The following is a 27501-nucleotide window of genomic DNA, read 5'->3' on the forward strand; positions in this document are numbered from 1 at the left end:
GTTTCTGCCCCATAGATGAGTACCAGTAGATGCAGCTGTTGTTTACTTTCCACATTTCGCTGGCAAAGCCTATCGTTTTTTTTTTCTGATAGATGATATCTGCAACGTGGTCCAATCATTTGCATTTCTCGCTCATGCCATCACAGAATCATAATTGAATTATATAATATTGCTTAACGTGCAAGAGCCACTGCTAACAACAGGAGGGACCTCTTCTGATTTGTGTAGCGTTTCTTCTTCTTGATCTGCATGTCACAAATGCTACTGTTACTGTTACTATCCAATTTCATTCGCAGATATGCCTGAACTGAGCTAAGCAACTGTAATCAATTGCATATTTTTTTAAAGAGATAGCGTTAAGGCTCCCGTTCAGCGGAAAAGGTGACGTCGGCGTTGCGCCACGCAGAGGTTATGCCGCCGAGAAATCACGTCATATCCTCTTTGCTTGACGCGGCACAGTGGCGCCGACAGGCGATGGCTGCCGGAAAACCCACTCGATCTAATGTACTACGCTGCTGGCCGAACAGATGGCGCGCGAACAGTAACGTTTTGAAAATTCGAAAATTTCTCAGTGCGCGGAACCTGCGTCCGGATGGAACGCTCCTTTATGTCCATGTGAGTGTATGCAGTGAGTACTAATCAATGTGTGTGTATATATAGAAGTAACATTATGTGCGTGAACTGCAGTGCAGAAGAGTTAAAAGACAAGAATGTAGGAGTGACAGAAGCCAACAGCCACAGAAACCAAGGGGCACAGGGGATTTTTAATTTATTTTGTGGTGTTGATCAAGTTAGAATATTACTGAATATGTTCGGAGGTCGTGGGTTCGGATCCCACAGGCGGCATGAGGTTGTTTTTTTCTTCTGCTTTTCTCATGAATTAGCTTTAAGCGATAACATATTCAGTAATATTCTAACTTGATCAACACCACAAAATAAATAAATTAATTAAAAATCCCCTGTGCCCCTTGGTTTCTGTGGCTGTTGGCTTTTGACATATATATAACGAGCCCCTCATTCCCCTTCCCTTGTTTGCTTGAGAATGTAGGAGGTGTGTTTTGATAATTGCGATGTGTGAATGTAAACAAAAAAAAAAAGCGGTGATTGTGTGGGGAGAAACCGCTCAAGGGAGCCATTAACGCTATCGCCTCTTAAAGGCGGAGTTTAAATGTCACCTTATAATTTTTGCTTCACGTCAAAATTAGAGAAAATTCAAATTAGGCGTTCCTAATAGTTTCCACGTATTTTCCACAGCTGTCAATCTACTGTACTCACAAGTATGAAAGGCAATTGGTCATTTGGCCGTCGTAGGGCCCGGCCTCTGCCAGGTCGGCCCTCAAGCTTGGCCCGACATCGGCAAGCGGTGATCGGCCCGTGAAAAGGCCAACGTCAATCCCCAAACATGACCTAAGCTGGTCTCAATAGTTCGGGCCAAGGATGGCCTGGTTGGCTGCCGGGCCCGCGCCATCGCTTGGCTACGCAATTAAGCCTTTTCTTTTCGGTTCTAATGCAACAAATCTTTGCAAGTGGTCTTTGTGAGTAATCGAGTCAAAGCTCTGCATAGGCTCCATAATTTAGAAATAATTTTTTAATTGCTGCTCGCAACTGATTAGTGTGAAACCTCACCGCGCGTCCTTAGCCACCCTTACCCCGGTGACCTAAATAGGCAAACAGGCGAGCTGTCCCAGTGGATATGTCCAAGTGACGTGCGCGGGATAGGGCGCGGCGGTCAGTCCCGACCTGTTTTATTAATGCGAAAGCATTTCTAGGCTACGTTGGCGGCGTCCTGTCCGCTAAACGTGTCCGCTACAGTTGTGACGTTCTCAGAAGAGGCAGCATCAAACGAATGGTTGTAATCGATAGAGAACGATGTGATGATGCTGCGCAAAAATGATGTCGATGGGATTATTAGGTAATTAGAGCCAAAAACGACGAAATAGCGCGGACGTCGATATAGTGAGCGGACGGGAAAACAACCGTGGATGGCTAAATAGTAGAAAAATAGGTAAAGGAATGAGAATAGTTTGAATGAATTGAAATGTATTTGATGGGTCATAATTAATCTAACAAAAAAGTTTATTGACATAGATTAGTTAATTAATTATCAGCAAAAACTATTGGAAATCAACCACGGCGCCAAATTTGAAAAACAAAAACGGTGGATTGAGTAAAAGTTGTTATAATCAGAGTAAATAAATCGATCTTGAATTAAACCATGCTAATTACGCAAATTCAGTAGTTAAATTAATTGACAAAAAAATTCGCAGTGGCTTAGCTCTGGTTAAGCCTGGATATACAAGCGAAAAGCTGCATTTATGCTTTGTTTGACGTCATGGCTGTCGCAGTTCGCGCACAAGGCACTGGGAGCACCACGATAGCGGTGTAGATTTTGAGCCAACCCCCTCGCTATCACTTCTGGGTCTTCTTTTCTTCCTTCCATGGCGAATGTCTTCAGCCCGAGGACATCATCATCGTCTGCGCCTCTTCTACGGCCGCCGCCGCCGCTCACGCGTTATCGCAACGCCTTGCGAAAGAACCTTCTCTTGGGACTGCGGCGGAGACCGCGCGGCAGCGGCGAAGGGTAAACAGGTGGCGAGGAGGAGAAGGGAGGAGGTGACGAGGGGGGAAGGGGCGCGCCACGGCGGCGCCCAGGGGTGGCCCACGCGAAGCGCGGTGTTGACGAGCCTAGTGAAGCTTCTCGCTTCAAAAGAAAATGATAAAGGGAGGCGACGAGTGCCGAGAAGGCGTCAGTGCTTTCGCATTGGGTCGCCAGTGATCTCTATTTCTTTTTTTTTTTGTCTGGCACGTGAGTGAGAGTTGAGGTGATAGGAAGCGTATCATTTTTAATGATATATTCGGTGTTAATGATTAAGTTAGCTTAAAAATTTTTGTCGTGCGGTGACGAATGATGGAATACCGACTGCTCGCGTGTTATTCCTAACCTCAGTAGATATCGTTTCATGGTCCCTTTGATGCTTCTCAGCTGTACCCTGATGTACAACATGTCGCTGGCAATACCAATGCAAAAAAAAGTAGTTTTAACTCAGAAATCCAGTCTCGAAAAATTACTAATTATGCCATGGTATCTCTCTGCCAGAAGCAATGGGGTTTGTTTCTTAGCCATGCAATGGAATACATCACAACACCCCTTAACTTTAAATTATACTCACCATTTTAGGCGTTTTGGTTTTTGGGATGCCGTAGAGGGCTCCCTTATACGGCTGAAAAGCAAACCCCGTTGTCTGGCTACTTCTGGCAAACCCGCACCAACAGTACAGCAACTGAGCAGCACAGGCAGCAGTAGAAAAGCCAGTGATAAAAGTTGGGGACGAGGCTATCTGTTACAGCCGGCGCCATCACTTCGACGGACTCTCTTGTTGCGACGCATGTGTTCTATCTTTCCTCCCACTGCTTTCAATTCTCCTGTCTGCACGTGGCAGCAATCAAGGGCGTCCACAGAACTTTTTCCAGGGGGGGGGGGGGCCCAGAAACGTGACAGAAATACTCCCAGAAGTTTCAAGTAGCAAAATAAATTCGCTGGCATTGGGCGTTTATGGAGTCACTGCGAATCGTGATTGAAGACCTTAGTTTGGGTCTATGCAGGGGCGTTCCCAGCACCCATGACGACTAGGTTTTGAAATAACCCGCAATAGCAATGGTAGTTTAAAGTGACCAACAACCTGATCCAGAAACCCAGCAGAGGTGCTATATAGCAGGTTAGCGCTGCCTGTTGGGCGCCCGTTTCTACCATAAGCAATAACAGGATGCAGCTTCACCAACAGTAGTCTAGTTTTTCCCATGAAGGCATGCATTAGCAGTCTTCGACTAAAGCCTGCTTATTAAAAGTGTGGTGGAAAAATGCTTTGGTGTGAATGGTAACTTAGTCCGCATTTTGAGCAATGGTTTTTAAACAGTGGAGGAGCTATAGCCCAGGACTTCACAAGTCCCCAGCATAGATAAGAAATTTCCAGCAGCTAACATTGGAATGTTTGCCTACAACTCAAAAGGTAAAAATGCGTTCATATACTTTAGAATTAAACTTACAATAAAATCCATAAGGTTGCATTCCAATTTCGATGCTCTAAAACTTCTCTACATTAATTTTAAGTTGAGATGCTTGTATTCCATTATGGCTAACACTAACTGGGTGTCCTGTCACTTTAACCAGGTTAAAATTAAACTAAAGCCCCTAGTCCTCACTTTCAAACCTAACTATTTGTAAAGCTGTAAAAGCTGCACAGGCTGGAAAAAAAATAAGTTAAATGATAATCAATGGCATATGTTTTTTACAGGGTTGAAGTACCCACATGTTCCCTCGATGTGATTCCCTTGCTCCCTGAACGAACTTGCTGTGGCATACTTGCACATCCCCCACCCCCACATACACCATGACTGAGGCAAGACTGACCTGAACCAGACAATTTATTGCTCTTTAAAAACCAACCTTTGTACTTTGAACATCACAAATGACAAAGTGGCACAGCCTGGTAATGGGGCAAACCTTGGCATTCATGATTCAATTTCCGCTTTGTGACTGCCACACGCTTATGACGACCGGAAGGGAATGGCCCTAAAGTTCAACCCCATGGGAGATGGCATAATTTCACACCGACACTTAAAGACACCACATAGTTTAAAAAAAAAATGTATGCAATAAATGCATTATGCCAACATCCCTGCTAAGCTGAGGGGAAAAAAAAAGTTTGAAAAGGCAAATTCACCATAAGTACCGTATTTACCCAATTCCAACGCGCACCTTTTTTCGGGGAAAATACGTCTCAAAATCGCATGCGCGTTGGATTCGAGTGCAAACCGAAACTGCCCCATAGCTGCCCATCGTCATCGCCATTATACGATGTGGGAGCTCACTAACTGCTGGAAACATGGGAGCACGTTTGCTCGTCGTTTTCTGCGTCGCAGGAGCCGTTTTCAACCGGTGTGGCGCTTGTCATTGGTCGCGTGCTCAGCGACCACGGACCGCGTTCACGACGACGGTATCCCGTGCACTGCCGCGGGCGGACGCCTCATCACTGCCGTTGCACGATCAAGATACGCGGATCGAAGAATATGTTGATGAAACAACGGTTGTCGGAAACGCGTCATTTCGGCGGTAAAGTTCCAAAAACGATGAGACTCCTTTCTGTTTTGCGGCCGACTCTCTGACAGAGATTACATCGTCCGCAGGCGGGGCACGCCGCGCCGCTGACGAGGTCGTGCATCATGCCGATCTCACAGATAACAGCGCTCCCGCGCCCGTTTTTACAGTCGAAGATCTTTATCTTTCGCTCAGACGCACTGACGAAGTCATGGATGCTCCGCAAGAAGCATCGCCGTTGCCGCAGTTAGGCCTAGCAGCAGACGAACCTCCCGTAACCGGAGCTCTCCGCTTGCGCTTGGGGCGTCTTCCTTTATACTGATGCTTTGTCAGGAAATTGCGTGAGCGAAAATCTCGTTTCTCAGTCACATCCATAGCGGAGATAGGAGAAAAACCCGGGCAGAAGCGTTGGTTCACGTCTCGGTGGCGGAAGAACGAAGAAAGAGCGTCTTCGCCCGACCGTGCGGTGGAATGCTCGTAGCCAATGGAACGGCTCCGATCGTACCACGTGATTTGAAGGGCCAGTCGCGACGCTCGACTCGGGCGGGAAACGATCTTTTTTTTCGTATTTTTATCAAGAATGCGCCGCTGCCGAAGTGGCTTCTCGTAGACGATGGGTAGGCCTACTTCCCCGCGAATATTCAAGAGCGGGCGACGCCGTGGAGCGAAATGCCGCGCTCCCGAAATTCGGTCAAATTCGTACTTTCGCGAGCCACCGCGAGTGCTTTAATAGTATTTTTGACTAACTTCCCATTGATTATCGGCTTTGATTTTTTTACACATAAAAGAAGAGGCTTGGGGGAATACAAAACGCAAGAAAATACAAAATCGACTTTATCGAAAAAAATCGCGTTTTTTTCACCCGCATCTCCCCTTAAAATATAAAAACGGTTGCAGATTATTTTCATTCGTGGAAGTCACATGCACGTTAGAAGCGGAGCTTGTAGTTTTTTTTTTCATTACCAATATCGGGCGCGCGTTAGAATCGGGGCTTGAAAATTTTTTTTTTTTTTTTTGGTGCCGTAAATTGGGTGCGCGTTGGAATCGGGGGCGCGTTGGAATTGGGTAAATACGGTAAGTTCCATCGGATGATTGGACAATCAAACAATTGAGTAACAGGTAGCTAAACTACATTTGTGCGTTTACATACATCCCACACAAGAAGCAAATGCTAGTACCCTCCCATCACCAAAAGTGCCACATCTTACAAAAGGTAATGAACTTGCACTAGAAGGTTTTTCTTTCTTGTCAGTGTGACAAAACAATCATGATTAAGTACAGCCCCTGCAGATAAAGCTGAAACAAACAGCACGCAGTTTCCAGCAAATTATGCAAGGCTAAGAGATCAGCACAGAGGATATAAGCAATGCACCCCAAGGAAAACTACGACAAGGTTTCAGCATGAAACAGAAAAAAAGCTCTATCTACAAGCGCAAGTTGCACGGATGTGATTCAGCTTCACTCACAAAAGCATGAACAAAAAAACAGCGTTTTTTTAGCGAGATTCTCAATGAAACTTAAATGTGCTGATGCATGGGTTGGTTCTCGAATGAGCATTTCGGGAAAGGAAACTCACTAGCTGCAACTCGAAGCTGTCTGTGCAGTCCCTTAAGCTTTCAGTGTTAGTCTGTCTAGTCAGGGTCAAAGACACTGCCACTTCTCTCCGTGTCACACAATTACAAACATCTTCACAATTCACTCACAGTCTATATGGCATCTTGACATCAGTGGCAAAAGCCTCTTTGGTAAGAGCGCACAGAAATCTCATGCAACACCAACAAGTGCCAGGCACACACTGAACACACATGGAAACACTAAGCTGCAGAGATATGCCACGCACCGATCAATTTCACCTGAACGTACACAGTCAACGGAAACAATTCACGTGGTCACTATAATCAGCACTCCATGCATGAGTGCACATAAACGAGTCCTTCAAGCTGTACAGATTTTACCAGGGCCATCTCATGCCATGCCCTGGTTCAGAAATATAAAACTTCTTAAGTCTGAGCACAAACGGTGTCCCTTTGGCTAAATGGCATATATGCATATACAAGTTGCTTCACTAGCCCTCACCTGGAGAAAAGTACAACAAAGCCCTGCCTTTGCCTCTTCCTACGGCACGTTGCTTGTGCGTACCATGATTTCACAGGTGCTGATATGTACTAGCCACAACTTTTGATCATGAAGTAGTGTACACGCTGCATCTATGTATATTTAGCCCATTCACACCCAAGATAATTAAATTATGGCCAAAAATTAGTTTCGTCCACAATTCATTCAAGAAATTGTGTAAAGCTGGGAAAGCACAGCGCAGGCTTACATCTGCCGCACGAGGCTTGCCTCAGTTATGAACAAAAAGAAGAAAAAAGGCCACCAGCTCACAATGAAAGAAAAGAGCACACTGCAGCCAGTCAACAAGGTATTTTTACGAAACATTTAAAGTCTGAGAGGACCAGCATGAAAGCATATGCGAGGAGCCCAAGGAGGGTCACTGACTGCAGTCGATGCATAATAGACACAACTACACACAATACAAGCAAATTATTCATGACTATCTCTTTACACAAGTACGAAAAAAAAAAAAAAACGTGCACAATCTGAAACAGGCAACCCCTGCATACAGGTAACAGTGCACAATGTAAAGTCAAAAGTATCAGCTTTTCTTTTTCCACAGCTACACAGAAGATAAACAGAAAAATCACAGAAAGAAAACATCATCCTGCAAGTAAATTGCTCTCGAGCAGCTATGGCATGGCCCTCACGAGCACATGTTCACAGCCAATTAAATGCGTTGGAAGCGATTAGCATGCATGCCATCCACTGACAACAAATCTTCCGCAACAAATCTTCCAACTACAAACAAGCCTGTCTTCTGGGGACTTGCTGCAAGATACCTGGCGGTACCAGTTGACTATGATATCCTTTTGCATCTGCCCCATTTCATCAGACTATGATTAGCTCAAATACTTAAAAAAAAAAAAAAGCAATTCCTCGCAAGAAATGTTGTTGACATCCAAACATGACCAGCTATACAACGAGAAAAAAAAGTGCAATGCTGTCCCTTGTTACTGTCCCGCACCTTTCACGATGAAAATTAAGGAAACGTAACCTCCCCCACTTCAATGAAAAGTGTGGCTGTGAGATGAAGTTTCATTTGGAGCGATTCCCATGCTTAGACGCACACAGAATTTCGTTGTACATACGCTCACGACAACAGGCTCACAATCAGCAGCAAAAGTTGAATGGAAGAGTAATGCTGGCACTAAACCCTTTTAATTTTCACTGCAACTTCCACGAGGACAGCCCAAGGTGTCAACCTAAAACACAAAACTTTGTTCACAACCATCTCGTACATCACTTCTCATTAGTTTTGCAGGCTGAGTTTGGCTACTCAAGATAGGACACAAAGGAGAGCAGCGATTCACTGTAAAGTTGTAGCTGTGTGTCTAATGACACACCAAATAGGCTTCACACGCCACAGCTACTTACACGGGGTCTATTCCCAACAGAGCCACTACCCCCGTGAAAGTCAAGAGAACAGGATCAGCGAGGAATGTGTGCTCAAACTGCAGGCCATACAATGAAGAAAATCAACATGGAAAGCCATGGGTAACGATACACCATCACATTTTTTTTCCCTTTTCTTGGAACAAGATGTAGTAGTGAGCTCCCCTCCTGAATCTCTCGAGTAAGGTATCCAAGAAGTATTCTCTGAAGGCTATGTACAAGGAGGAGGAGCGGGATAGCAAAGATTTGATCAGCCCCACAATCCAGCACTCAGTCCAAACATGCACAGCAGCCGTTTCCATCGTCTGTAAACGACGAATGGCACACGCGTTACTGAAGAGGAGTAGAGGCAGGTGGTGCAGCGGACTTGCAAGACACTATTGTCACAGAAGGGCAGAGTGGCCTAAGTGCAGGTCAAGCAAGGCAACAAGGTAAGCATGCACTTCACACTGCACTAAGGCCCATGGTATGCTGCCACATAGCAAACGCTCATGCCTAAAAAAAAATTTTTCCCCCCCTTTACGAACTAATAAAATGAAGTGCACCCACCTGAAGGCACACAGTTTATTCATAACTTAAAAAATTAAAGAATCTTCAAGGCTAGAAAAGAATTTAAAGTGCCATGATCAGCCGATTACCACATGCAATGTACACTGCGCTTGAGTGTACGTTTTGATGGAGCATGCCTTGAACACAGGTCTCCTGGCTTCAGGGTCAGGCTAGCTTGATTCAGAAATACTAATCTGAAATAAGCCAGACTAGTAGTCAGCATTGACCCAAAGCAAACCACAACAAAAACGGTGCAAACAGCTCGCCATGTCATTCTGACCACAATGAAGGCCCTGAAAGTCATGAATGAGAATGGCAGACTTAAGCAGGTGCAGATGCGGGGATGACAGAACACTGGCAAGTCAGCCCAGCCTGCAAATGACAACCACCCAAACACAACTCAAAAGAGAACAATTGTTGTCATTCCATCTCAATGATCCAGACAATTTTGAAGAAACAGTCCATCGAATTGACTTGCCGTTTTACAGCACAAAACCAGTGTCTCCCCTGGTGACCTAAAAGAGTAGTGCTCGCTGATGAGCTGGCAATGTCATGACCACTTCTGGATCCTTCTGAACACTTCATCCACTGCCTGCACTGCTCTGTGGGGGCTCGCCCTGCCTCCACCTGGGTCTGCGTGCAGCTACTGAGGGGGAAGGCTCCCCTGGTAGGTGAGCCGTGGGTCGGTGACGGGGGCTGTCTCGAGGTTCTTCAGCAGCTGGGCCAGCCAGTGCGAGGTGGACTTGTCGTCCTGCAGGCAGCTCGCAAACGTGTTGTCCTTCAGCTGGTCTGGCAAGCACTGCCGGAGAGCTTCGCGGGCCCTGAACACACAGCGGAAATAAGAAAGACAATATCAGGCGAGCCACTTCCTTTAGTACAGACAAGCCCGCTTATAACGAACCTGACGTTCACGCGGATTGCTTTCGTTATACTCAAAGTTAGTAAGTGGACTTCCCATGTTAGAGTAAAAAGTACAAAGTCAGACCAAGTAAGTCCATTATGCGTGTCTGTTTATTCAAACTAGACCCCATTATAGCACTTTCCAAGCTCTCCAAAGCAGTCGCATACCCCTCGCCAATAACGCTGCTGCCCATACGCTGCTACTTTAAGATACAACTAATCAAGGTGGAAAAGCCTCCTTGGCAGCTGGTGCCAGGTCGGCCTCCTAGTCATCACCTCCATCATTTTCCTGCAATCGGATAGCGTCCAAGCTATAACACAGTAATATTTTCATCAGTGAATGGCTCTCCAATGTCGGCGTTATCACCAGCAACATCAGGTAGGTCTAGCTGTGTACTGACGACACATTGCCCCAAATCTATACATGTGTCCTATAATGTGGGTGTTCGACAGCGTTTTCTATCATTAATGGGATTACAAACTCGGCCTTACGGAAGCAATTCCTGACCAGTACGCAGTCGTTTCCACCCACGCAAATTTTCTACAAGGCGGGGGGGAACAGAGTTGCCCAAACTGGGACGTCAGCACCTAGTCAGCCAATTGATATCAGTATGCACTGGTGATACGGTGCCAACAGGACACCTCGAGCACATGAATTATGCCAATGTGAATGAAGTACCAGATCTAGCTTGTCATGTTCAGTGCCAGAAAAGCGTGGTCACCACAGTCAGAGAAGGCAGCACGTGGTGCACAGCACGGTTGTTGAGCCCGGACAGGACATTTTTTCCACTGTTTTTTTTCAAGCTACTCGGTGAACAAGTCGCCAGTCAACCCCACACCCACTCTAAATACTGCCACACCTGTCGGAAACAAAAGTCACGCATCACCCAGTCCCTTGTGTAGTGCGCATGAAAGCGCAGCTTTCACTGCACTGCGCCTTGCAAGACTTCCCGAAGACGCACGGCGCCTACCTCACTAGGACGGTGATGCGAAGCTTGCTGCACTTTTCACAAGTGCTAGGCACCACCGTTCAAGATATGTATTTTTAGCGGCTTCATCTGTCACCAAGAGTCTATACATCCCACTGTTTTGTTGTTTTTAGGGGGTCATGCTGTTGTTTTTCAAGAAAGAAGGGGAGGAGGTGTCATAGTCATGGGGACCTAGAGGCGTTCATCTCTCCGATTAGAACTGCATCTTAACATTTCACAGCGTATTCCAGTTCTTTTTGTTTTCTTCTTGCATTGCATTATGTTGTATTTTACTGTATTAACATTGTTATTCTCTTTACTTTGTATTTGAACTGTTCCCCCCCCCCCCCCTATAATGCCCGAAAAGGGCCTTTAAGGGGAGATGCGGGTCGAAAACGCGGTTTTTTGCGAAAAAAATCGATTTTTTGTTTTCGCGTGTTTTGTCAAGTTTAGTGTCTCTACTATCATGAAAATAAAAATTAAAGCTGAATTAGAACTCTAACTGGGTCAAAATTGCGTTTAAAGAGCACAGGATGACTGTTAAAAGTCCGAAAGTACGCCGTCTTCTAGCGTCTCGTGGCCGACAACTCACGGCCACTCGCCACTGGCAGCCGCATGCGGAGCTAAGCCAAGCCTCTTTCTTCCAATAACCATGGTTGCCCGGGCTGCTAGAGTGCAAGAAATAATAATAAAAAGCATGCGCGTGCCGAGTTTTTCGAGAGCTGTGACTGGTTTTTAAATCACGTGTTGCGGATCGGGGATCGCCATTGGCCACTGCGCACCTTCGTATGGCGAAGCCTACTTGCTGGGTCCATTCTCTCTCCGAGCTGCGTAGCCAAACGACATTCATTTCTCATATTTATATTCGTTATGGATGAAGGCGGCAGTAGCAGGCGTAGTCACCGGCCAGTGAAGCATGCATCCAAGCATAAATTTAGAGGACGGCGACGAAAATCGACGGTGAAGACTCGCCAAACGGCAAGTGAACCTGCGGCCGCGAGGCCTAGCAACAGCGACGCCGATTCATCCGGCGAGTTCGACGCGACGTTGGAATATGTCAGTGCATCGCAAAAGAATATTGGACTCTTTGACGACAAAGAAAGAGTGCAAGATGAGGGGTCGTCTGTGATCACGGACCTGACGGCATTGAGCCTTCTTGCGCGCGGTGCGGTTTGTCCGACGTGCCGACGGTCGGAAATGCGCGTCTGCGAATCGGCCGACAAACGCAAAGGACTTGCGTCGTACCTGGAGCTACGCTGCGAGAACAGTGCGTGCCCCGAAAGTGTTCTCTCGGCGACATACACATCACGGCGAGTTTCTTCAGGCGGGAAGGCCAGCTCGAGTGTGGCAGGCAACGACGGACCGAGGGCAAGCAGAGCCTATGACAGCGGGAGCTCGCGCGATGCCTTCGCTGTCAATGTGAAAACTGTTGTGGCAGCGCGCTCGGTAGGGATGGGCTACGAGCAGTTACTAGTTCGATTTTCTGCAGTTCTTGGCCTGCAAAAGCCAATGCACAACAAGTCATTTTCTGCAATCACCCGGAAAGTTCGTGATGCGGCAATGAGTGCCGTGTCCGAAAATCTTGCGCGGTCCAGGCAGATCACACAGAGTGAAGCAGGCGGCGATGAAATTGCCGTTATGTATGACGGCACATGGCACAAACGAGGCCATAAAAGCCACAATGGGATTGGAACTGTTGTGTCCCTTGACACTGGACTTTGTTTGGACTTTGAAGTCCTGTCCAACTTCTGCCTAGCGTGCAGCAGACACAAGGCCCTGCCAAATGAAGACATTTGGCAAGCTTTTCATGGCCCTGTTTGTGAACGAAATGTTGATTGTTCGTCCCATGCGATGGAAGCTGAAGCTGCAGTGCGGATATGGCGAAGGAGCCAATCCTACGACACACCATTGCGGTTTAAAAAATTTCTCAGTGATGGTGACTCGAAAGCCTACACTGCAGTTGTAGAAGCAAATGTTTATGGTGTTGTCGTGGATATTGAAAAAGAGGACTGCACGAATCATGTGGCGAAGCGCCTTGGGACTGCTCTTCGCAAGCTGAAAGAGCCACTCCCAAGAGGGGAGAAGCTGAAGGAACCTGCCATTCAGAGGTTGACGACTTATTATCAGGTTGCTATCACGAGCAACAGGGGCAGTGTGAAAGGAATGCACCAGGCGATTTGGGCTTCCTACTTTCATTCTTGCTCATCAGATGGTGCGAGCAGCCATAATTATTGCCCAGATGGACCAGCATCCTGGTGCAAGCATAGGCGTGCCGAAGCCTTAGGTGAAGCTGCACCAGCCCACACACCCCTGCTCACAAAAGCCCAGGGGAAGCTATACTTCCCATATATAAGAGGCTTACCGATGAGAAGCTGCTGGCCCGCTGTGTTCAGGGCAAAAGTCAGAATGCAGTGGAGTCACTGAATAGCAAAATATGGCTTCTCTGTCCCAAAACACGGTTTGCTTCAAGGTTTGTTGTGGAGATGGCCACTGCTTTGGCAGTTCTCTGGTTCAACCGAGGGCATTCTAGTTTTGAGCGTGTACTGGAAGAGCTGGGCGTGCTTCCACCTCAAGATTTAGTCGGGCTAGGCTCATCAAGAGACAGCACGCGCCAGAAAAAGATGTCTGCCAAACAGACAGCAGAGTCGAGAGCGCGTCGGTGCATGCTGAGAAATAAGTCTCGTGCCGACGACTCTGCGTGCAAGCGCCGTGAGGGAGAAACCTATGGTGCTGGCTCGTTTTAGTGGCAGTGGCTGCTGAAGGGACAGTTTGACTCTTTTCCTGTGCAATTTTAATCACATTTCAAGCCTTATTTTGTAAATAAACTCTAATTCTAACTTTCAAATTCGTTTTTCTCAGAATGCAATTTCTGGCACGTTTTTGACTTTGCCCACCTTGTTTTTGGTACTTCTAGGGCTCGGATCTGGATGAAATTTTACCTGCATTTTCACTAAAGTGTGAGGAATACCGTTATCTTATTTAAATGTCAATATTATTTATATATATGTCACAAATTTCAAGTAAACACATATAGGGGTTGGGGTTATTGGAGACTTCCCAAGTACAAATTTTTCATGTGGCTATGATATATTATGTGCTCTTCTTAGTACTTAGTTTTTGGCATTCTATGGTGCATGTGGAAGAATATGAGCCATGGGTGGTTCATAATTATGGAAGTTTAATGATGGAAAGAGGGGGGGGGGGGGGGGGGGGCAAAAAGGCCTATATTTTGCACTTTGTCATAGCACAGAACAAAAACTATCAAACTTGCAACAAAACTAAATATATATTTGAAACCAGCATAAAAAACTCCATAAGGAGCCAGAGTTTCATTGCTCTAGCTTAAGTATTAAAAAAAAAAGTGTCTTCGGGTAGCATCTCCCCTTAAGGGTACAATTGAATGAATGAATGAATGAATGAATGAATGAATGAATGAATGAATGAATGAATGAATGAATGAATGAATGAATGAATGAATGAAACTAGGGTTTCAGACTCCGGGGATGATTTTACATAGCCTCCTCGTTCACTGTAACCGAGTTGTGTGGCCACACTTGTTTAGTGTATCTGGGATACGATGCCACAGCCCTGATCCACATTTTGACGGTAACACCACCCTCGTTCGTAATAAGCGAGCATTCAATAGAACTGTGGCCTTTATAAGTTGGCTCAACTGTGCTGATTAACAGGTGTTTTTCTAAATCTGTACAGATTTTTTTCAAAAGCCGTGAAAGATCCAACAATACGATCTGTGCCAGTGGATTGTATGGGATGGCAGACAATATGTATGTGGCAGTAGGTAGGTGAAGAATGATTAACTATTCATCATCATCATTTATTTACCCTTAAGGGCCCTAGGGGGCATTACATAGGGGGGGGGGGGGGGGGTCGAACAGTAATCAAGTCACAAAGAACAAAGAACAAAGTTGGAACATAAACTTAGACACATGTAGATACAGCTGTGAACACTTCAAAAGAAAAACAAGCGAGTAAAGTAGGTAAACACAAGAAAAAGAAAGAAAAAAAGAAAAGAAAAAGAAAAAGGGCCTTCAACAGGAATCATTTGGGGAATAAATCAATTAACATCTGTTTAAATTTTAGGGAATTAACTTCATTCACAACACTGTCAGGAAGGACATTCCACTCGGCTATGGCAGCTGGCAAGAACGAGGAATTGAACGCATTGGACTATTAACTAACAAACTTTCTCCTTTTTGGGTTTAGCATACAATATCATGGAACTGGAGGCCTTCATCATAAGAAATAAACATCGTGGTTCAAGATATCAAACGTAGCATATACACACAATTTTAGTTTCGACAGTCTGGTGCCGCAATGTTTGCTTTACCGGAGCACTGCCTACTGCCGATGCCATCATGGGCTGATAATTTGAGGCTTGTGGGCTGCAGACGGAACAGCATGTGATCTCTGGTAGTGCCACCCGCTCGTTTTATTCCTGCCAAGCCTAAAATTACTGTGCGAGGGTCCGCCTGGTGTTCATCATCAGGTGTGCTATGCCATTAGTGCATGCAACAACCAACCAGGAGCAGGTGACCATGCTTCGACGGAGTGAACGATCAGCATCGGTAAGTATCACGCTCGCAGTTCACGTATGTAGCTTTTTCAACGGTAGTATGTAGGGTAAAGGTGGCACTGTGTTGCATGATGAAAAAACAAAAGCAAAGTACACTGAAACTCAAAATGGGGAGAGCTATCAAATATCTACGGTTTCAAGGAGCACAGTTGCTCATGAACGCTCTTGCTGCCTGCTTGGCTATGGCAAGTGTGACAATTTAGACTGGAGAGCTCACGACGGAGTCACCCCATTAGCAAACAACATTCGGGAGACAGCAGCGAGCTAAGTGACCGAAACGAATCCACAAGTGATCAATGCAAATTTTGTTTGCGGCGATATGTGCGATGAAAAAAATTAAATTTGGTCCCTCCTGCCGCTCCCTTAGGGCTGTTCACACTACAAGCAATACAAGCCGATTCACTGAAAGCATTCTCGATTATACAGCCCCTGCCAGCACTCACTGGTTCACAAATACTGCAAAAACGGCTGGCCGTTTTTCACTGCTAAGCACGAAATACGCGAAAACACAGTTTTTTGCAGGTGGATACCACTGCCTTGTACTTCAAAGCGCGACTGAGCTCCATTGACCCACGGAGCTAGTTGTACACTTTTCCTTTCCAGGTTTTGAGAGAAGGAAAGCCACATAACTGACTCAATCTCTACGCGGACGCCACCCCGTACTCAGAGTCCACCAGTACAGTGAGCCAGTTACACTTGCTACTCAAAGGCCGCACACACACAGACACACATCGCTGAAACCGGGGAGTCCAACTAGAAGTGCTGTCGCACATATGTTGATAAGGTAATTATAATGCTATCACCACTTACAGAGAAGCCAAATCGCTGTTCCTATGTTGAGAATTCCAATCTCAGTTAGGGACGGGCACTGCTCAAGTTGCAACGTTTCTACTACGCCTGACAAAATTACGCATCGTTTAATTGATAGAGTAGACTTATTTACCGTGCATTTGATGTGCTTTCATTCGGACAATTTATCATACAATGCATGACCGAGTTTATCGTCCATGCATGCCATGTGTTTTCTTCTCATGCCGCTGCTACCAAGCAAGCCATACTGCGCAAAGGCGATTATTTTCATACCAAAGGCACATGTATTTTTTTGGGGGGGGGGCCGATGCCAGCATGCACCCGATGTTTGTAAAACAAGTGAGTGGCGACCCAAAGTTGGGAATCCCTACATCGTGTGCTACTGAATTAAAACAGCTCTGCCCGAACCATCCCAATGACAAAGACACCTAAAATTATGTACAGTTCAATTGGTAGGCCAAGCACTGTGATAAGTTTGCGCCAGTGATTTTGGGGTAAAAATATGGCTTTTGTGGCATAGTATTACCAGTGTTGGCGGACACCAGAAAACCGGCGCATCGTCTTAAGCAGTAAGCTTGGTAACTAATTTTCAATAATTAACATTTTACTAGTAGAGTTAGGCGTCCAGTTGAAATTAAGAGATTTGTAGCCGGTCGCTAGTAAAAGCCATATCAGTTTTTCAGTCCCTTGGCTCTATGGCTCGATGAAATTTCATTTCAAAACCATTTCACACCATAGCCCCATTTGCCCGTTTTCCAGACTGGAATGACACTGCTAGCTTTTGCAGCGCTAAATGTAACTATACAGGCCCACACAAGGGCAGTACAGAAAGCATACCAGAAACAGCAACTGACCTTGGATTGTCTGAGAGCCTTAGGTAGCACCTGACCACATGTTTCAGCAGCCGTGCAGTTTGCTCCTTAGCCAGGGAGAGAACCATCTTCCCCTGCAAAAAGTGATGGCACCGCAGCAATGACACTGGTGCTGCTGCTCGGAAAATCAGTCACAACAGCCCTGTTATCAACTGAATTCGAACACTGAGTCGCTCCTCACAAGAAACACACTTGTGGGGAATCACCTAAGACTCCCGTCTCCTTCGGTTTAGCTTTCCTGCAATACCATGTCCTCCCTTTTTAACTAAACCATCAAGGCAGGACTAGTGCCACGGACGGCACGACTGAGCAGAATCTCTAAGAAACAGATTTATCTTCTTCAGCCTTGTTGAGGAGCGATCATGTTCTGGGCGCGGGCGAATACCCGCTCGCAGCCCTGCTACTGCGTTGCACGACCTCGATTCCTTTGCGTATTTTGTTCCTGGCTGGTGTTATTACTGTAACAGCAATAAATGCAGTTTCTGTCAGCCCGTATTTTTTTCTCTGTTTCCAAGAGCCAAGCTTGCCTTGGTCCACTTGCACTGAGTAGCGCTTGCAATCCCAGGGTGGAGATGGCAGTTTGAAATGTCAGCCGCAAACGTGTGGAGAAAACATACTCCCGCTATCGAACCCCGCAAACTAAACTTGTGAACGACGGCCAAACATTATAACGACCATAAATCAACAACTCACCAGGATCATGGCCACATGAGAGAAACGCTCGTATGTCTGGCAGATGTACGATAAACCGGTTTCATCAACCAGAATTTTCTGCAGGATGAATGTGGCCACCTGAAATGCACCATAGACAAAAAGGAAAAAAATGTGACCATTACAATTCACTTTCAGAAGCTTAGCAGTAATGCCATCGCTAATCTTTTGCTAATCTTTCACTAACTATCGCTAATCCGACTTTCAAAATATATGACACATATCAATAAAATTAACCAGCAGATTAATTGAGAGGCAAAAGAATGCCAAAACTGACTACATACTGCATTACTTTTTATAACATTTGCAAATTGGCCTCATGTGAAATTAACACCTCAGCAGTTCTGGGTGCAGCCTCAATGCCCACTACACTTGGACATACTATAAAAGGCATATGCTAGTCAAAATCCTCACTGGTGCCATCACCACTAGTCGCTATGCAACTGGACATTCATAAGAGATACCCACTCTACAATGAAAAAGAGTGTGAAAAAAATGAGAGACAAAGGTCATGCAAAGACATGACAAGCACAGACTAAGAACACAACATTACCTTATCTGATAACATCTTATGCACGCACACTTAGAGGAAACATGCGCCAAGAAAAGGCAGTGTTCCTGCCCAGTGTGCACATAACAGGTGCCATCGAATCAAGTGCACTACATTTATAGTCAATCATTTCGTCTGTGCGCGTTTCTTGCCCTCATCTGTTTTTATTTTTTTTAGCTCGTTTTCGCCATTTAGATACAAAACAACCCCCCAAACTTTCAGTACTGCTATTACGATTTGATTTGTGGGGGTCTAACATCCCAAAGCGACCCAGGCTATGAAGGACGCCGTAGTGAAGGGCTCCGGAAATTTCGACCACCTGGCGTTCTTTTAAAGTGCACTGACATCGCACAGCACACGGGCCTCTAGAATTTCGCCTCCATCGAAATTCAGCTGCCGTGGCTGGGATCGAACCCGCGTCTTTCGGGACAGCAGCCGAGTGCCGTAACCCCTGAGCCATCGCGGCGGGTCCAGTACTGCTATTACACCCGCTCTAGTACACCCACACATGTGAGTGCACTGCACGATGCACTCACTCGGCGAAATACGTGAATTGCCAACCTATGGGCCGACCTGCGTGGAACCTTTTCACCAGTTGAAGATATCTAATTGACCAGCACAGTCAACTATGGCATCAACAGGCTATGCAAGCTCCACATCATAGTCACAGGCCATCCAGTCTGCAAAGTAGAGACTGCAATATGTTCGGCATACTGCAAGAGCTTGGCAAAGCTCATATCGCCTGATAAACTTCACACCTCTAATCTGTTTTTTAATAAAGCTTCCAGAATCGAAGCTGATCTTTACCACATGTAGTATGCCAGGATTTAAATCTGGCTAGCCAACTTACAATGCAGCTAAAATACCGTTTCCAATGCAGCCATATCAAGCAAAGAGAGTACGATTTCCAAGAAACCTGTTCGACATGTGCAATACACTTCTGAGCATATTCTTGCATTTTAGCTCAATGGCTTCTATTGAGGTCCTATTACTTGGCCAAAAACAGCAAAAACCCATATGAGTGACCTCAAATGATCTAGGACTTGGAAGTGTCATGACTTTCGCATGGGTATTCATTTTCCTAAATGTCTCGTACTTCGCGGTTTGTGGAAAAGAGGAGCAGCCTCACCGTTTTGGACAGCTCACTGCCAGATTCCATGATCCGCAGGCAGAGAGGAATAATCTCCGTGGAGAGGAGAAAGTTGATCACTTCTTGCTCATCCGTCTGCTCAAAAATGAAAGAAAAAAAGAAAGGAGCCCACCTGTGAGCAAATACTGACGAGTACATACAAAATACACTGCCACGCACAGTTCCCCCATAACAAAGTATGCTAAAGACAGCAGCAGTCAAGCTAGTGACCAATACATGGTGCTGAAGATGTTTATTTCCAGTTACTGCAACCACATGAGGTCATAAACATCTACAAAACTGAGGTGCGAAACACTAACCACACATTACAGGGACACTGAGGACAAATTGAAGTTTACCTTTACAGACAGATTGGCACATCTAATGATAAAGAGGCTACTGTCACTAAAAACAGAGCTTTCACAAGCTAGAAAAGGTTGTGGAGATGAATCACTGACACAAGTCGTTGTCAGGTCTCCACATATATATTTCGCAGGACCCGTTCAGCCAGGCGGGAATGGGACAGAGCGCCACCAGCATTCAGTTGAGCAGCCACGAAAGCTAGTCTGCACGTGCTTGGCAGGCATGCAGGGGCTGTCATCATCTTCTGTGGCCAGACCACGATGGCACACTATAGGGCCCCCGCTCTAGCGATGAAGCCATGAGCGAAGTGTGAATGGATACTGTTGGCATGAATCGTACGCGGCAAGGACTGGCACGGTGGGGAGGGTATGCAGCTGCATAGTTGGCAACGACATTGGAGCCAAGGCAAACAGGTTTAAGACGGCCAACGGAGATCGTGTCCTCCCGGCCACTGATGAGCAGAAGAAAGTGCTTAGGAGCACACCAGAGCACCTGGAACGGACCATTGTGTGAAGGCCGTAAGGGTGGACGTACGGCGTCATGGCGAACAAAGATGTGAGTGCACCGCTGAAGGTCAGGGGGAACGTGGACACAAGAATACTGGCGCTGATGTGGTGGAAAGACAGTGCTCATAGCGCTACGTAGACAGTAGGCGTAATCTGAGACATCAGCAGGTGTGGGCGGCAAGGGCTTGAAGAATTTGCCAGGGACACGAAGAGTAGTGCCAAACAATAGCTCTGCTGCACAGGTAGAGCGTCACTGCGACGTGCGGTGCGGAGACCAAGCAGGACGAAGGGTAGGAGCTCAATCCATAATGAAGGAAAAGCGGACGCCATAAGCGAAGCTTTCAACTGCCGGTGAAAACGCTCAATGACACCGTTTAAAATTGGGTGGCAAGAGGTTGTCTTGATGTGAGTGACGCTGAGGAGCCTTGATAGGTTGAAAAATAATGTGGAGTCAAATTGACAACCATGATCACTCGTAATGGCGGGAAGGGACATCATAGCGGCTTATCCAGTGTGTGATGAATGCTATTGCGATCGACTCCGCCGTTTTGTCCAGAAAGGGCATCGCTTCAGGCCATCTCATAAACCTGTCAAGGCAGGTTAACAGGTAGCGGGGGTTCCCGCAGGGTGGAAGGGGACTGACACTATCGACATGCAGATGGCTGAAGCAGGCGTCCAGGGACGGGAGGGCGCCAAGCGGAGTCGCAGTGTGTCGATGCACTTTGCTTCACTGACAGCTGAGGCACGGGTGCGACCAGCGGCGAACGTCGACGTTGATGCGAGGCCAGACATAGTGAGCCGTGACGAGGTGCTGTGTAGCGTGGATGCCAGGATGGGCCAAAGAATGGAGGGCATCAAAGACAGTTCGTCGGTACGATGGAGGTATGCAGGGGCGAGGACGACCAGTCGACGTATCACAAACGAGGGGAACGGCGCAGTCAGGGAGCAAGATGTCCTCCAACACCAGAGAGGTGTCGCGCAAGCGAAACCGTCGCAGCTCGGTATCGGCTCGTTACGTAGCAGCCATAGCCATGAAGTCGATGATTGGCCGTCCATTGTCCGTCGCATTGACTTCAGCAAGAGCATTGGCCACTATGTTTGACTTGCCGCTGACGTGACAAATGTCGCAGGAAAATTCGGAAATGTAGGCGAGCTGCCGAATTTCGCGAGGAGCATAGGAGGTACTACTGGATGCTAGCGCGGACGTCAGAGAGAGAAAATGACGTAAGTGCTTCATGGCTGAATATATTTCTAGCAGCTCTCGGCCGAAGGTGCTGTAGCGGTGCTCAGGGGGTGCAAGCTTCTTGGAAAAGAAGGCGACTGGCTGCCAAACACCAGCGACGAACTGTTGCAAGACCACGCCAACAGCAGTGTCTGATGCGTCAACCATAACGGACGCGGGCGCGTCACATTTGGGATGAACCAGGAGCATCGCACCAGCAATGGCTGCTTTGATGCCGCTGAATGCACAGTCAGCGGTAGAGAAGGTCATGGAGGGGCTGCAGTATTGCGGTGCAGCGAGGAATGAAGCACCGATAATAGTTGGCGAGGCCAAGAAATTCGCACAGTTCCCGGGTGGTGGTGGGCCGGGGAAACTTGACTGATGGCGGTGACACAAGCCGGTAACGGGCGAATGCCATGGGCGTTGACGCGGTGGCCGAGAAAGTCCAACTCTGCAACGCCGAACTCGCTTTTTGGTCCGTTGACCACAAGACCAAAGCAGCTGAGTGTTGCGAGCATTTCACACAGGTGGAGCTTGTGGGCCTCTGCCATAGGGCTGAAGACGAGAATGCCATCAAGATAGGCAAAGCAGCACATCAAACTGCGTCGGACTTGGTCAACATTCCGAAGACTGAAAGGCATCTTCAGGTATTCAAACACACCTAAAGGAGTAATAATGGCGGTCTTCGGGATATCCGATGACTCCACAGGAATCTGTTGACATGCCTTCACAAGATCGACCTTGCTGAAGATTGTGCTGCCATGAAAGGCCAATGTAAAATCCTGGATGTGGGGAATCTGGTAGCAGTCAGGGACTGTGGCCTTGTTCAGAGCCCAGTAATCGCTGCACAGGCACCAGTCGCCATTCTTTTTGGGCACCATGTGGAGGGGCGATGCCCAAGGATTGAAGGAGGGATGCATGAAGTCAAGCTCCAGCATATGCTCAAATTCTTGTTTGGCGACAGCGAGGCGATCCAGAACGAGGCAACGAGCGCAAGCAAACACTGGAGGCTCAACCGTCACAACATGCTGATTCACGCTGTGAGCGATTGGTGTTTGAAGAATGGGGGTCGAAAGACATCCGGATACTCTGCAAGTACGATGAACAAAGGGTTGGAAACAAAGCTGTGCACCTGGAGGAGCCAGAGTGGTGGATCACGGCAAGAGACACCTTGGACGACTAGGCTCGTTTCAGAATCCAGGATGCGGTTCTGCCGCATGTCAACAAGGAGCCTGTAGTGCCATAGAAAGTCGGTGCCGATGATTCGGAAGCGCACGTCCGCGATGTCAAATACCTGGCGAAAGGTACGGCGGAGTCCGATGTCAAGAGTCACTGACTTCTGGCCGTATGTTCTATCCACTGACTGCGGTCAGAGGAGGAGTATGAAGGACGGTGTCGCTCAGCCAATGTAGGCAGAAGACAGACCTCAGCACCAGTGTTGATGAGGTAGCGGACTTTCATAACACGGTCAGTGACGTGGAAGAGGCGAATGGATCAGAGGCCGAGCACACCGGTCGCCTTCAGTGTTCGGCCAAACCGTTTCCTGCGAAGGAGCAGGGCTGGCGGCAGTGGCTTGCGTGAGAGCCGTAGCAGCAGTGGTACTAGCAAAAGGTCCTGGAGGGCAGAGAACAGCTGCAAGGAGGACTGGGGATGGTACGACGGGGTGGAGATGAACGCGGCTGGCGAGTACGAAGGGCTGCAACCTCAGCTGTAAGCCACGCTACCTATCAGGCTAGCTCCTCATTAGCATCGGTGAGGCGGGCACAGAAATCATCAGCAGCTGCTAGATAAGGGGCAAGAGGGCGATGAATTGTAGCAACGGAGGGAAAACCGACGTCCATAATCTTAACTGCCAGCATAGCCAGGGATTCCAGGGTCTGAGACAAAGACACACTCAGGATCATGCGCACTTGCGGTGGCAGGCACTGCAGGAAGCGCTACCGCAGGAGAGCACTGTCGTGTGAAGTAGCCAAGTCTCCAGCCAGGGCGGTCATGCAACGCAACAGCTCGGTAGACTTGCTATCTGAGTTCTACTGATGTAAGAAGCTGTGGCAGACGACACAGCTCCGTTTAGGAAGTTTGCTGGATGAGCGTCTATTTAAGATGATTGTAAGGACGATCGGCAAGCAGAGTGCGGAGGACGTCGCAACAACCGCAGCAGTAGTAGGCGTGAGCGCACCAGTGACATGGTTGAACATGGTCACCTGCGATGTGACGCGGTGCCAGCAGAACACGGCCTACATGGTGAAGAACCAAAGTTCCGAGTCCAATGATCAGAAGTCTGGGAGCTTGAGGGCAGAGACCGTGGACTATTTGGTGGCGGCGTGAGAGGCGACGGAGACGGCACATGAGTGGAGGGATCCATGGCCATGGCTTGCACAATGAAAGGTAGGCGGGGTCTCGTGCTCCGGGCAGTGGTAGGCCTAGCGAAGAGGCTTATGCAAGCGCAAGGCAGGGGCGGCTAACGAAGTTCGGAGTCACTAAATTTGTGGAGATGAATCAGACACAAGTCGTCGTGTCTCCACAAATATATATGGCAGGACTCGCTCAGCCAGGTGGGAACGGGACAGTGCGCCGCTGGCATGCAGTTGAGCAGGCAAGAAATCCAGTCTGCGTGTGCTTGGCAGGCGTGTCGAGGCTGCAGTCGTCTTCTGCGGCCGGACCACGATGGCACACTATAAGGTCATACAGTGACATGCAAGTACTGCCGCTACTGGCCGTTTTCATAAGCAAACTGCGATGATGCAAGACAGATGTATGCAGGTCTCCAAAGCTAGATTATGGAGTGCTTTTCATTGCTGACATGACAAGTTTGAATTAAAAAGCAGGAAAAAAATGCTTTTAAATCAATTTTAATAGCAATGAATGTATCATTTGCTAAACAAATATCAGTATAGCCAGAAAGAGTCAAAACAAAGGGTTACTGACAACTGAAAACAAAAATGAGATTGATTTATATTCAGTGTCCCTTAAAGAAACCATAAATGGCCATCTCACTAAACAACAATATGCAGCAAGCAGCCTCTATTTTCAGCATGGCATTCAGATATTTGGTACAAGCCATTGAACTGCCTTTTGCACCGGGGATATGGCAGAAGCGGGGAGTAGTAGACTGGGAAGGGGGGCATTAAATAACCTTTAAACCCAGACGTCACATTTTTCACTACTGTAGTGCAATGATTAGAGCATTCCATACGCATATTTTCAGGTTTGTGTGCATGTACTCTGAAAGCAACACAAGGTGACCGCATGCATGAAGCTCCTAGAAAGCCTTACTCAATGGCAGAAATGAATATATATATTTTTTCTTGACTAAAACTTTCAAAAAACCCGAGCAGTTCACGGTACACTGGCCACCAACATAGCCACCGACATGTTATGCTAGACCAGCTAACTGATTTATATATCCCTTATAATGTACTTCCAGTGAACCACTGCTTTAGCAAACATGCGGGCTGTGCAGCTAAGTATACTTGTTTTTGTTCACTGCCCAGTCATAAGTGCCATGTGAATACTTGTTGCTTTTCATAGATATGCACACAATGCTGACCACTTTTATTCCTCCAAACAATGAAAAACATAACTGCCACACAAGAACAGCAAACAAAAAGCAACATTTAAACTCAACACATAAAGGCATGCGTCTCAGGAGCGACAAGACTGCGTTCCAAATATCGGGTGTTCAGAACGGGCGGCACGCAGGCGTTCGGCAGCGCTGTCGCACAGTGCTGGAGTCAACCTGTGCAGCACTGCCAGTGGGTTAGGCAGCTCTTTTCCATTAAGCCATAGCCTTGGCTGCGGGACGCCGTCTTCGTCTTCAGTCACCAAGTCATAGCCAAACAGCTGCAAAACACCTGCCGTTTCAGTGACTCAATCGCTGGGAAGCCCCGTGCGTCATCTGTACGTACGCCCCAGCATGCAGCACAATGCCACAGTCTGCAATTCATTTTCATGCTTACACGAAGCAATGCTTAAGAGGGGACACTGGTCTTGAAAAAAAAATTTTATTAATGAAGTCACAGTTACGAAACCTTCAGGGAATATGTATTTTTGTGTGCTGATTCTAAATATGTCATTTAATTTCATGTAAAACAATTCCTTGAGCACTTATGCACTTTTTATGCTAGTATTTTGCGGAAAATTATTAAAATTTGCTGCAGGAAACTCGCTGAAATGTATGCCATCGGGTTCTCGACACCAAGGAATACAATAAGGGTGAAATTGTCTTCCTGCCTATCATAGAACTTCAGTTATAGAGTTTTGAAGTTGTCGCTTCAGAAATGAGAAGGAAAGTGTGTATTCCTGCTTCTGACGTGGCAGCTTCAGTACCCTATTACTCAAGTTCTATGAGAGCCAGGATGATAATTTCACCCTTATTGTATTCCTTGGTGTTAAGAGAACCCAATGGCATACATTTCAGCGAGTTTCCTGCAGCAAATTTTCTTCAAAACTCTCCGCAAAATACTTGCATAAAAAGTGCACAAGTGCTCAAGGAATTGTTTTACATGAAATTAAATGACATATCTAGAATCAGCGCGCAAAAATACATGTGCCCTGAAAATTTCATAACTATGGCTAAATTAATAAAAAAAATTTTTCAAGACCAGTGTCCCCCCTTAAATTGGAGATGCAGTAGAAACACTGCGCAACAAACCAGTCTGCTGCGAAAGTGACACAGAAGTTCTTTCTAAGCACGACAATTGAGTAGATTTTCAAGGGCCCCTGTGTAGAAGTCATAAAACAGAATGACAATTATGTCTGGCATCCGCTGCAAAGAACTGCATCAAAAATGGGGAGATGTTACTAATTTTAAAAGTGACAATTTTCCTTTCCAGGGGACAGGCGTTGCACTTTAATCAATCCCATGCTGATGAAATGAGGTCCACTAGTAAGGTATGGACAGAGCTTACAAAAAGAAAGAACTGCATAAAGAAACAAAATTCACAGTCAGCTGCACAAAGCAATTGCAAGTGCCACAGCATACCCACATGCTCACAGCTTTATTGAGAATAAAAGCAGACAACACAACTGGTCACAACAAGCATGTATAAAAATACACAGCTTGCATAACTCATTACTAACAGTAACATACGATGACCTAACAAGTAAAGCATGCATATTGTGAACCTGTCAGGAGCGCTGAAAGTGAGCACAATGCAGCCACATGATGCAAGTGCAGAAATGCAAGCTCTCAGTGGCAGAGGATACAAGCTTTGCAATTTGCACAAATGGAACACTTGTGTTGCTCAGCTTCACAAGCACATGTCAGATGTTTATAAATTGTGAACTGAAGGGTTTGAAGTCCCAAAGCGACACAGGTTATGATGGACGGCGTGGTGGAGGGCTCCGAATAAATCTAGACCACCTGGTTTTTTTGTTTTTTTTTATAACGTGTGCTGGCATCGCACAGCCCACAGAGCCTTTTTGCATTCCACCTGTATCTAATAAACTCGGCCGCCGTGGTCGGGAACTCTGGTCCTCCGGTTCAGTAGCACAACAAACTAAGATGAAGACACCAAGTTCCAAACACACTAAAAGGTCATTAAAATGCAACACCACGCTCCTTCCGCCAACAAGCAGCTGTGAGCTCAATAAGTTGCTTGCTGACACAGCACGCTCAAGATGCCAGTGCATTGCAGTTTTGAAAAAAAAAAAGGGGCTAGCAATTGAGTGCAAACGTGGTTTTGCATTGCACTTTGTTTTCAGGAATGCGGCAGCTGCA

The 27501-nt window shown here is 46.8% G+C and overlaps 1 protein-coding gene and 1 pseudogene across 2 annotated transcripts in view; one reads left to right on the forward strand and one right to left on the reverse strand.

The window, feature by feature from the left end:
- Positions 1-4404: 4404 nt before the first annotated feature.
- Positions 4405-27501, reverse strand: part of Rcd-1 (Required for cell differentiation 1) — a 30610-nt gene continuing 7513 nt past the window's right edge. For both annotated transcript variants that reach the window (XM_089545561.1, XM_089545560.1), the window contains 4 exons: positions 19689-19784; positions 17992-18090; positions 17281-17372; positions 4405-9975 (listed from right to left, as the gene is read on the reverse strand). In XM_089545561.1, coding sequence (XP_089401687.1) covers positions 9798-9975; positions 17281-17372; positions 17992-18090; positions 19689-19784 — 465 coding nt within the window. In that variant the 3' untranslated portion in view covers positions 4405-9797. The remainder of the gene's footprint in view (positions 9976-17280; positions 17373-17991; positions 18091-19688; positions 19785-27501) is intronic.
- Positions 11878-13766, forward strand: LOC149343050 (uncharacterized; annotated as a pseudogene).

The sequence above is a fragment of the Amblyomma mixtum genome, chromosome 5 (assembly GCF_055824585.1).
Source record: "Amblyomma mixtum isolate Tamu chromosome 5, ASM5582458v1, whole genome shotgun sequence".
Lineage (NCBI taxonomy): Eukaryota > Metazoa > Arthropoda > Arachnida > Ixodida > Ixodidae > Amblyomma > Amblyomma mixtum.